Below are 13,195 nucleotides of genomic sequence, written 5' to 3' on the forward strand. Positions count from 1 at the left end.
GAGTGAGAGAAGGAAGTTGGTCTTGAGAAGCAAGACATTTCAACTAATTAATGGGTTCCGGGAGTGCTTCGGGAAGCACACGAAGGGCCCGCAAGAGGCCACATGGGTCCAGACACCACCACACGCAAAGTATTGCTGACCGGACTATCGTGGCCCACCCTGTATAACGATGCACGAGAATGGGTGGTGGGTTGTGATACTTGCTAGAGGGTAGGGAAACCACTAAAGCGGGACTTTATGCCCCTCAATCCATCCCATGCCCAGGAGTTGTTTGAACGTTGGGGTCTGGATTTCATTAGACCTTTGAAGGCCAACAGAACACGCAGATGTCGTTACATTGTGGTGGCGACAAAATACCTTACGAAGTGGGCTGAGGCACGAGCACTGGCGTATAACTCAGCTTTGAGTACAACCCAGTTCATTTATGAACATATTATTACAAGGTACGACATCCCAATCCAATTGACGAGTGATCGCAGTGGGCACTTTGTGAATCATGTTGTCAAGCTGCTCATGACGAAATTCAAGATTTTTCATTCCTTGTCAAGCCCATACTACCCGAGGGCCAACGGGCAGGCTAAGGCCACTAATAAAATATTGGTGTCTGTGATCTACAAGTCTTGCGGAGTTGAATAGGAAGATTGGGAAAGAGAAGCTGCCATCCGTACTATGGGCATATTGGACCACCTACAAGGTCACCACAAGCCAGACACCCTTTCAATTAATGTACGGCCAGGAGGCCATTGTGTCGGCATAATTCATGGTTCTGAGTTTAAGGATTGCAATTGAGAATCGCCTAGGAGATATGGAAAGCCTGCGGGAGTGACTGCACGCGTTAGGCAAGTTGGATGGTTGGGGCCATGTAAAATCTGCGAGGTAGCTACGAATGGAGCAATTAAGCTGTCCACATTGGGTGACCAACCAATAAAGGAAACGGTAAACAGGTTGAAATTGAAAATTTTACCATTACAGGCAGCAGCGGAATGACCCAGTTTTTCTAGACAAATTGAAAAGGTAACTACTTAATTTTTGTCTGGAAAAAAATTTGAAATATTGAAAAAATAAAAGATGTTTTGAAAAAAAAAAATAATAATAAATTAAAATGTAGAACCCACCATACGGCCTCTTCATTAAAACCGTACAAACATCCCATAAGTCGCAGAGCAGATAGCATGACTTCCATTACGAGATTAGAGTCCGTACAATCGAATTTGGGTGGAGTTGAAATCCGTACGGTGGCAGAGAGAGAATCCGTACGGCTAGAAGCAGACCAAAGAAGACTCCATGCAACCACGCAGGCAAGAAGGACATCGTACAGTTGAGGAGGGACGAAGGGTTGTACGACAACCCAAGATAGAATCCGTACGACAGACAAGAAATCTGTACGGCTGAGGGGAGACAGAAGACCATACGACACATCAAACATGATCTGTATGGCCCAAGCAGATTTTCGTACAACCATAGGAGGAGACAACCATATGGCCACGTGAATAGAAGGACGTCATACGGTGAAGAAAAACGGAGGGCCGTATGGCAACATCATATACAATTCGTATGACCGAAGAACATAAGCCAGCGCCATACATGAAACTTGTACGGTCGAGTAGTGATCCTGCGCAATGTAAAAAAAGGCCGATAGAGCGTTGTTCTGTACAAATTCCATAGCAACTGAATAGGTGCAGTCGGTACATCTGTGATAGCTGAATACAGAAGACCGTTCAAGTAGTTCAGGGCATTGAGGAGGCCGTACAACAATCCGTACAACGTGCATAAAAAAAAAGAGAAGCACTGTACAAGGTAAAACCATAACAGAATTTCAAAAGTTTATTAAGTGTTGGCGCTGGCAGTTAAATCATTCAAATGGAATTAGGAAAACTGAGATTAGGAAAGCTGGATTGGAGAAAATGGTTGCAGAAGTTAGACCAACCGTCTAAGTCAAGGAAAATGACAGAAGGAAGCACGACAACCAAGGACAAGGGTAAGTGGGTGTTGCAATCTGGAGTAAAAGTTGCAGGGCCAACATATATAGGAAAGGCCAAAAAGAAGACAATGCCGGAAAAAATCACACCTGACACTTTTACATTTGAAGGATTGAGTGGAAATGTATGCAAGATCTGGTGGCTGGAAAACCCAGATAATTATGTAATTAAGGAATCTCTTAGGAAAGCACGGGTGCATTGGGCAATTCAAATGCCCATTTTTGCCATTAGGGATTTCGAATTATGTCTACGAATGATGGTGGTTACATATGACAGTGCGACGAGGGCATCGACTTTCTCTTACTAGCAGAGCACTGTGACCATCTCCTTTGCACCTGACGATTTTGCTAGGGTATTTGGCATACCAGATGAGGGAAAGAAAATGGTTTAGAGTAGAGTTTTTTGTAGTCCTTGTTACATTAAGAGAGATGAAGACAATCTTGGTAAATTTGATCCTAGGGCTGATGAAGGTATCTTTTTGGGTTACTCTTCTAAAAGTAAAGCATATAGATGCTTTAACAAAAGACTACATAATATTGTTGAGAGTATTAATGTAAATGTTTAGGAGAACTCGAACACATGATAAGCTAGAAAATAGTGATGATAGCTCTTAAAAAGATGAAATAGAAGGTGCTGTCCAACAATCTTCTTCACATGTACAAGCTGGGACAGCGAGTGGAAGTCCTAAAAATATATCATAAAGTGTTCAACATGAGACAAAAGATACTCCAATCGAGAATGTACCTTCTGATATTTAGTTTGGGACAAGAGATGCAACCAGCAAAAATGAACCTGAAATTGGACAAGGTAAGACCGCATCTAGAACGTTTTTGAAAATTCTTAAGTTTGTTCAAAAGAATCATCCTATTGATCAGATTTTGCAAGATGAAAGACCTAGAGCTACAAGAAGAAATGTAAATTATTACGAGGATGAAGATATATCTTTGTTGTACATGATTGAAACTAAGAATTTTGAAGAGGTAGCTGAAGACAAACACTAGGTGGTAGGCATGAAAGAGGAGCTTGATCAAGTTCAGAACAGTGGAACTTGGGAACTTGTTCCTAGGGCCAAAGACAAGAATGTGATTGTCACAGGGAGGGTCTATAGAAATAAATTGAATGAAGATGGCCAAGTGGTAAGAAACAAGGCAAGGCTTGTGAGCAAAGGTTATGATTAAATTCAGTGCTAAGTCTGTTATCCATTTCTGCTCAAAGGCATAATACCAAATTATGATTAAATATGTAGTGCTGCTATTTAGTACTTAATTCTGTAGAAAAGCATACGAGGGAAGACTATTTAGTACTTAATTCTGTAGAAAAACATACTTAATTTTGTATGTTTCCAATCAATTTGAAACTTTTTGAGAAAATAAAAAATCTAGTTTAAGATGGTAAATATTTTATATGAACCCACTGCTTCTGGTTATCACCTAGCTATATTGTTCAGTTTATACACCGAAAATTGCTACTTGATTTGAATGTATTAACTATTCAGGCTCTTCAAAATGTGTGAATTCAACTATAGAAATTTTCAGTGGTTTAGTCTGTAGAAAGTAAGATCATAGACAGTCATTCTTGTTTCAAATTTTTAGATATTCGTATAGAAACATTGTCTAAAAGTTTGAATGTGGAATTTATAATGATGCTATGATAAATCTGAAATATTAGAAGAGTGTTGTGCTTGAATCATGTATAACATATCTTTATCAAATATTATCGAGAGAACATACATGAATAAATTTCTAGTCCTGCTATTTGTTGTATATATTGATGTATTATTTATAAAATTTTATAATATTTATTTATTTTTAACACACGCAACTGTACCAAACTGTACTGAAACCTGGCTGTAAAAGGTTGTTGTACCAGCAACTTTTTAATTTTATTTTCTGCACTCTTTTTAATGATTATGCTACAAATGTAACTTAAATGACTTGTATGTACTAATTTTGATTGCTAATGCTTCGTTTGTTCAATGTTGTGATGCTGTACACAATCTGATACAAGGTTTGTCTCTTGAGTTGTAAAGTTTGGAGTTACAATGGTATGCACAAGGAATTGTAAATTTATTATGTATGTAAAATTCAGCAAGTTAAACTGGTTATAGTAAAAGACCTTAAATGATCTTTGTCCTTTTATGTATTGTATCATAGCTTTGTTGAACTGGGTTATGATTAAGCCACTGTAGTATTTTGAACTACTACACATGGTCCTCTTGCAAACAATATTCTTACATATTCATTAGAAATGATGATAAAATTTTAATCATGTTTTATGTTGTACTGTTTCTTTAAGCCCATTTTCTATTACTGTTATTGTTACCTTGGATGGCATCTAAGTATCAGATGTGGGGACACTTACTTTTCAATCCTTTTATGAGTCTGACGATGATAATTTCTCTGCTCTCTTCTTCACTTTTTGTTTCTTAATAAAGGCAATGGATACTTATGGAAATCCTGTTGAGAAAGGACGAAGAGTAAAGGTGGAATTGGCAGGGCTCAAGTTCCAGGACCAAAGTGATTTGTATCGTAAGGTATGACTGTCTTATTCATTGCTTTTGAATCCTTTATGCAAGTACATTTGTTAAAGTCACCATCACACCCAATTGTAAGTAGGAATGTACATTTTCATGTCTTGAAATAAATTTGAAGGATTTGAAAGCTTTATCTCCATGCATGGGTATGGGTTTGATGGTTTCGAGTCTTGTGCTAGGGTCAGAACTTCTATTAACTCTGTCTGCTGTCTCTCTTGTAGAAAGTCCATTTTATCATAGATAATCTTGTTTGGCCTGTATGTACAATGCTCATCATAGAACTGTGGAAGTGCCTGAAATGTTTCCTTCCAATTCCTCTTGGATTACATAATTAGCCAAAATCAATGGTACTCTTGCTTGGCTTGTTTTTAAATTGGAAGGAAACGGAACATATATTGCATTTTATGGCAATACATTTTCCTTCTTTGCTCACTTTTAATGTAAAAGGACAATCAAATCATGCTACCAAAGAGTGGGAGAAAATAAACGGAGTATATAAATTAGTCAGAATTTAATTATTGACACATGCCTAAGAGGTAGGAGGCCATGGGTGTGATTTTAGTGGAATAAAAGAATAAGAGATGTCTTACCAAAGCACTTTAGCAATAAGATAGGAAAGTACCACTAAAGGACAATAGATGGTCTATCTGAGTCCCATGGAATCAGCAGCTCCAAAACCCTAAATGTAAATGTGGAATTCTGGTCACCTTCCTTCGAAAATCTTCACAAGAGCCCTATAACAAAGGATCATACATACTAAAGGCCCATACAATTGAATTCTCTTTTACATATGCTTGAATTAAAAATTTTATATTATGGTTTTTAGTTATGACTTTGCATATTCTACTTTTTAAAATGGCTTAATAGCTCATCATTGTACACGCTTTTCTTCATATTTCTTTTCTTGAGGCAGTTTTTATGAATTTATGTGTGCTTATGCCTCTTGTTTTTTTCGGGATTTAATAGGGCATTATGCAAATCTTTAATATTGTTTTTTTACTTCAATTTAATGGTACCTTTTATTAAAAAGACCTATGTTCTGGAGCCAAGGATGGAGATGGGGAGACAATAAGGGACGCATTTTGGGATGGTAGTTTGAGGGCCCTTGTTTTGGGGATGGTGAGGAGACACCGATAAATAAATTTTTCAATGTGTGTGTGTGTTTGTGTTTGTGTGTGTATGCATGTGTGAATATATATATATATATATATATACAAAGAGAGAGAGAGAGAGAGAGAGAGAGAGAGAGAGAGAGAGAGAGAGAGAGAGAGAGAGAGAGAGATGTCAATAACATATATATATATATATATATATATATATACAAAGAGAGAGAGAGAGAGAGAGAGAGAGAGAGAGAGAGAGAGAGAGAGAGATGTCAATAACCGATAATAAAAATATCAATATGTAAATAGATCATGAATACAGTAGTATAATGGTAGTATTAATTTCAATTAAGTAGTATAACAACAATATAATAGTAGTAAACTATAAAAAAAACAATAAAATTAATTATGAGATTCATGACAACAGTATTTTTTATTTTTGATCAGTAAGGGGCACTTTTTAAGGTGCCGAACACTATTGCTGTTCAATTCCGTGAGCACACCAGCCCAACAAAAGCACAAACCTTGCGAGCATAGCTCTCCGACGGGGATTTGAACCTTGGTGGTGGTTTCACCAAGCAAGTGTTTTAACTGCTGCATTACATGGGTTACCCATGACAACAGTAGTAACTATTAAGTATTTGCTTGAAATGGATCATCCAAAGGTAGCCCAACCATTCCTGTTTGCATTTCCTCCTTGTCAATCTGCTTAACATCTTTAGGATCGACATTCTAACACCTTGTTGGAGTTTGTTGATACTCATTAGTCTGTCAATCTTGAAGTCTCAAGGCAATATGAATTGCAACTAGTTTTTTCTGCTCATTTTGAGGTACGCCTATTTCTCTTAATGGAGTTGATGAAGCCATAGGTTGACCAGACATCTCAATTCTCTGCTAGAGTTTGTTGATATTGAATTCTCAAGGCACTATGAACTGCAACTAGTTTTTTTGCTTGTTTTGAGGTAAGCACGTTTCTCTTAATGGAGTGGATGAAACCATAGGTGGACCATTTTTATTTTTTTTGCAGAGGAACATAGCAAGCTATTTCAACTTTGGTGTGTCCTTCCCATGAAATTTCTACCCATCCAATGGGGTTTTTTGGTGCAAAAGTGGTCCTATACGTGCTAGCCTCTGATTTGTTAAATATAGGACTCTAAAGATCAAAAAATTGAAGCCACTTTCTCTCGAAGTGTGGTTACCTTCTTGATGCTATACATTTTATGAAAGGCTTCTGTAAGCCCCTCCATCATTTGGCTAGGCCTAGGTGTATACCATTTTGGATTAAAAGCATAGGTAGCCATATGAAGAGGGGTGTTCATTGTCTTTGTGACAATTGGCCTAATATGCTCCTCATATAATTGCAATCCAGGATCCTTGTCAAGAATTGCTTGCTTCATTTGATTAACCATGCTATCAAAAGGCTCATAAATCTCTGGAAGGCTAGGAGAGTCTTTCTCGGAATAACTGATTAGCATCACAATAGGTGATATGTTAGAACAAATATATCTACAAGCAACGTTTTAAATTTTTTAAATTAAAAATTATGAGATTAACACTATTAATAGCTGAATTCAGTAGTATTGATCAGCCTTCATTTAGTTGCATTTTACATTTTGTATTCCCACTGAAAAGTGGAAGAGGATGGCCTAGCCGCCTATTTGTTACTTTCAGAAGTTTTCATAGTCCTCCTACTGAATAAGTGGTTGAGTGATCTATTTCCATGTTTGTAATAACTGTCCTCCTGCTGAATAAGTGTTTGAGTGATCTATTTCCATGTTTGTAATAATTGTCCTCCCGCTAGAAAGTGGTAGAGTGATCTATTTTTCAAAATTATAATGATTGTCCTCTTGCTGAAAAGTGGTTGAATGATTCTTCTTAAGTTGCTCTTGCTCGCTGGACAAGCAGAAGAGGTTGGCTTACCGCCCATCATTGTATTAACAGTTGATTATTGGAGCTAAACGATCCCCTATTCACTGTATGCTCTCACCTTCCCACATTGTGCTTTTGGTGATTAGAATGTGGAAGGATTATCTTTCAACAGTATTGTGATTATCTTTCGTAACCTTAACTGGTGCTTTGTGGTGTTTGGAAATTGGAAAAAACTAAGGGGGACATTTCAAATGCTTCCAAAGTTTCAAAGGGACTGTCAACCCAAACAATGAAACTGTCAACCCAAGGTCCCAAACAATGAGATTGAAACTTCCGTGAACCTCTTCAAATATGATTCCAAACTGTTCTGCAAAGGTTTGCAGCAACAAGACTTCCCTATTATCCTGCTAAGGATGGAATAGGAGCTCCAAATACCACACCTAATAGAGGAAGAGTATCTGCCCATCAAGTACTCTCAAAATCTGAAGATTCGACCTAGCCCTTCCAAAGCTAGCAAGACTCAAGCACTCAAATAGCTATAGTAATCTCATGCTAGCTTACATTTGCCCAGAAATGCTATCCAATTTGCCCAGGGCACAAAAAACCTCCCAGCTATTTGCTCAAAGCTTCAACTTCAACCTTATAAAGCCTATAGAAAATCCTCACGACACCAATTACGATGCCAAAGATAAACAAACATTCTAGCAGCTAGGTAAGATTTAAATCTCCAATGCCCCAAAAGACTCACAACTATAATTGCTTCAAAATACAAAAGGAAAGTTTAGCATAGGCATCCAACCTCGAGGCATTGTAACAACTGTAGAGCTACCTACAAATAAGTCACTGGAAGCAACCATGCATAAATCTCAAACTAAATGAACTGTGAGATACCTTAATGATATCTCCAAGAAATACCAGCTAGAATAATCTTCAATCAAGGAAATTGATTTCCAAAATAGGATTTTCATTCTCTAGAGGTTCCGAATGAGTCTCGTCTCTTGGACTCGGGCAGGCTGAATTTTTTTTTTTAAAATCTCAATATTTAAATGTTTTTTTGGTTTTCTGTCACGCCCCTAGAATATACATGAAATATAACATGATTTATCTTGCCATCTTTGTCTTCGAGTCAGTCTCATTCTCTTCATCAGAATATATACATGAACTATAACATTTAAATATAAGTCAGTAAAAAGACAAAGGGAAATGTGACTTATACTTTTTTATATTTCATGTATACATTGGCAGGGTGTGTGGATTCAGATTTCTAGGAGTTATAAGTAATCAGCAAGCTCCTATCAGCATTCTCTCGCTCTCTCTATCTCACTCACTTTATCTACCTTGAACTCTAGACCTATCTCTCTACCTATCACTCTATCTCCTTTCTATACCTCTCTCTGTCTCATTCTCTTCTCTCTCCCCCAAAATCTAGGCCTATCTCTCTACCTCTCTCTCTCTCACCCTCAGACCCATGTGAGGGGTGCTACCCTCAACCTCATTTTGGTGTTGCCCCCAAACCCTATGAAACTATAAGTCTAAGTGAGTAGTAGGCCAGTCATGAATCATGATCATAAAAATCTACATAATACATATCACTTGTTGTAAATCTTTGCATATTCATATCTAAAAAATATTATGGCCGCTACATCATCTACGACCTACCTTAGATGCATTCGTAGGAGGGATGCAAGCTTCTCTGAGCCATTGACTTCTATTTACTATTTTGATATTTATTTGGAACATTTGATGTCACGTATTTCATATTCTATGAGTTTAGTGTACATTTGACAATATTTATATATCTAAGTGTGTTATTTCCTTCAACTACAATTTGTGTTTATACTTATGTGATCGATGTATACTTGTGTATGTGATCAAAATAGCTTCTATTTGATGATGTTATTGTTTCTTCAAGTTGTATTTAATAAAGGGTGCATGAAACAAGTTTTTAATCCTTAAAAATCTCTAAATTTCTTGGGTTTCTCATTGGCCGAGTCTTTGCTGAGTCTGTGTTGAGTATTTTTGTTGAGTCTTGAGTTTGGAGTTGACTCGCACTCTCCAAGTCCACGTCGAGTTTGAGTCTCGTAACTATGGTTTTGATAGTTTAATGTACCATTGCTTACATTTAAAATACCTCAAGGAGTATACACATGATTGCATAGTATTTGATAATAATAAGAAGCTCAAAAATTCTATGTAATGTTGTCAACATAAATTGATTTTAAATTAATGTGTATGCCTAAAAGGTTTATGATGTTAAAGTAGAAATGCATGGAGTTAATTATTTTCAATTTTGATATTATAGTAGAGATGGATGGTGTTGGTTATTTTGTTGTTATATCATATGGTTATTTGCTTATTTAAAACAGATTTTTTGGGTTGGATTTTCACATCGTTAAAAAAACATAAAATTTCCAATTTGTTTGATTCTTGTGGTTAGTTATTCTTTTTATTATTTCATGACAAATTTTTAGGTTGTACTTTTCATATGGTTATTTGCTTATTTGAAATAAAATTTCCAAGTTGGAGTTTTCACATATTTAGAAAATATAAATTGGAGTTATTAATTTAGTTTTCCAATTACTTATTGTATCAATGAGAAGTTTTCTCCAATGTAGGTTGATGATCAAGGTCGTCTAAATTTTGGAGGATTACTCAAAGTAATAGGGAACTACGGCACAAAAGGTATTTTGAAGGTTTGATTAGGATTCTCAATCTTTAATGGGCCGAAGCTGGTTTGGCATTCTTTTTGTTAATACATGCTAACCTTTTTTGTTAATTATAATATTTGATTATTGCTGGCGTTACATAGGGATGCCATCAAAATTATTCCTCCCCATGGCATGGTGTCCTTGCATTATGAGGATGGTAAGCGATGCTGTTTGGAGTTGCCTTGCCCCATGGATCCTTGAAATATGGTGTGATGGGGCCCTATCTCTCATGGAAGTGAACAAATTTGCTTTTTTCCTTCCTTGGGATAGTAAATAAAAAAGAAAAAAGGAGCTAGGGGACCTTATCAAAATCAATTTGCTCTTATGCAATTGTGATTAAATCAACAAAAGTTAATTTTTTTTGCTGCTATACTTGAATGAATGAACATTGAACCTTGAAACTTTAATTAATTTGATACATTATGTTAGTGTCTAAACTTGTGTACCATTAAATTTATAAATACTTGAATTTACACACACACACACAAATTGTCAACCCTCACAAAATGCATCTTGCAATCACTTTCTATCCCCTACAAAAATATCGTTGTCAATATACATTTTTTATATTCCTTTAATTTTGAATCTTTAGAGTCAAATTATATCTATTTGTCTTCAACCTATTCACCTTGGAAGAATCTTTAGGCAGACTTTATATAGCCATAGATTGAGATCCCTCAGAGTTTCCACTTTATGTTGTGAGAGATACGCATACTTAGCTCTTTCCTCTTTAGAGAGGATTGTATCTCTAGACCCCAGTGGACACTAATATTTTTGGTATTTTTAGATTAGTTTACTCCTTCAGTCTATTGACATCTCGATGGATAGCATGACTACTTCCTTACGTTTACTCCTTGAGTTGCCGTTGTTAACTCCTTTTCTCTGAGGAGGTCATCACTAAAGCATCAAGAGAGGATATATAAAGATAGTATATCCCAGTCATTTGGACCTCTCCATTTGAGTTGCTTAGTGCCAACTTTGCTTTTTATGTAGAACTTATCCTACATGTGGTGGATGGTATCATTCATCATCCTCACTATTTTTTATTGCATTGATGCCATTGGTCCCACGGGTTGAGGTTTCCCCTCTGCCAATTGAGAGTGTGCTCTCACTTGCTTTCAGTTCAGATTGATATTTATATTCTTTGCTAGGACTAGATCCATCATCTTTGCTCTCTTTAGGAGGTATAGATTGAGAACAATTAATTTTTGTATAGGCCATTTTGTATGAGATCTAGGGGGAGATATTATTGCACTCTACAGTGTAATATGCCTTTTTCAATTAATTCCAACATTCTTAAAGGAGTTACTAGAATCTTGGAGAGCACCAATTTGATCAGAAATGAGTTCTGACAATAGCAGGGAGTACTAGTGACCAAGAGGAGTTCAATGGTTCTTTCAAAATGTAGTTTCAACTTTTTGGGAGCATTCCACAGTTCTTGGAGATTTCCAACATCATTGGTGTCTCCAACTTTACCAAAGACTTTCTGATGTGTGGAGAAAAGTAATTAAATATATAATTTGTCCAGGGTAATAATAAAATCTAAAGGGATAACTTATGTTTGTTTATTTATTCAAATTAAAGAAGGGTGGTCACACTATAAAGTGTTTTTAAAATAGGGCCAAAAAGTGTTAGAACAAGGGATGGGGCACAAGTGATTTAAAAGGTTAGTATCTAATCTCATATTACAGTTAGGAACTATGGTGAACATATATCTCTTTTTGATTTTAACATGTTTGCCACCTTTGGAATACATTATACGAGGATTATGCAGCTCTAATTCCATGCTATGCTATTCACTTTTTTGAAAATTTCTCATGGTGCCATTGGCTTCCTGAATAGAACAAACATTTCTTGCATATCTCCTTGACGTATCATATTCTGTAGCCAATAGTTGTGAGAACTTTGAAACGAAAAATATACAATATGAAATGATTCCTTCTAAAGTTTATCACAATCTTTGTGAGTTCTATCCATCCATACAAAAGCCCCTTCATTTCTCATGTTGTCTAGAATCCTAGTGATTAATTTTTTGTCTCAAATCATACTCTTTTACTTTGCTCCACATAATAGAATCATCAAAATATATCAAAAATGAATTGTTCCAACTGATCACTATATACCTGATTCACCAGGGATGGAAAAGTGGCTGATGCATTAATCATATTAGATGGCATGGCCAAGAACTCAATATATCCAATAAGGCACTTGAAAGTTATCGTTTGCCCATAACCCATGCAAACAAATATCTGATGATAACTTGATTTCAAGTTAGGCTTTGAGAAATAAAGAACAAAGTTCACATGCTCACAAACCAATTTCAAATCCTATTGCGTGCTGACATTCCCTACCTGATAGTGATCTTGGGAACATATTATTGAACACCATACTATTCTGAATTGAAAGTTTATGAAAATCAAAATAAAGACCATATCTTACCACAACCTAAAATGGTACGCATATTCTCCAAGACTAAGCAACTTGATGCCCCAACAACTTGTTCCAAGTACGAATCCCCCTTATCCTTGCAATCATCTAGCATCAAACCCCTTGATGTGACTATCTCCCTTTGTCCATCACCCATAATTTTTTCTTGAATTGTGGTACTTGGTTCTGCAAGCTATGAATATTGACTCTTCACAAGGCAATTGGAATGCACAATGAATCCCGTAAGTTTTCTTTCACTCGAAATGTGAGAGATGAAGTACTCAACAATCATATCAAGGCATGTATCCATTTTGAACCTCAAAATATTACTAGGATTCCATATGTAAAAAGGATATTGAATTTGAATCAAAGAATCCACATGTCCTATAGGGAGAATTATAACACTTGTTCCATCACCCTTGTTAGCGTGCTTTCCATGATGACTAGAACTCTGCAATGACATAAGAGGAAGCAATGAATATGAAATTTGATCATTATTTGCATACCTTAGGGCTTAGGCTACCAACAATGAGCTCAACCTCCTTTGATGAGGTAGGAATACCCTCAGTATGTGTA

General features: G+C 36.3%; 1 protein-coding gene across 4 annotated transcripts in view; it reads left to right on the forward strand.

The window, feature by feature from the left end:
• LOC131035899 (structural maintenance of chromosomes flexible hinge domain-containing protein GMI1) overlaps positions 1-13,195 on the forward strand; it is a 254,949-nt gene that overhangs the window by 213,545 nt on the left and 28,209 nt on the right. For all 4 annotated transcript variants that reach the window (XM_057967666.2, XM_057967665.2, XM_057967667.2 and 1 more), the window contains 2 exons: positions 4,414-4,512; positions 10,100-10,166. In XM_057967666.2, coding sequence (XP_057823649.2) covers positions 4,414-4,512; positions 10,100-10,166 — 166 coding nt within the window. The remainder of the gene's footprint in view (positions 1-4,413; positions 4,513-10,099; positions 10,167-13,195) is intronic.

Source organism: Cryptomeria japonica, chromosome 8 (genome assembly GCF_030272615.1).
Source record: "Cryptomeria japonica chromosome 8, Sugi_1.0, whole genome shotgun sequence".
Taxonomy (NCBI): Eukaryota; Viridiplantae; Streptophyta; class Pinopsida; order Cupressales; family Cupressaceae; genus Cryptomeria; species Cryptomeria japonica.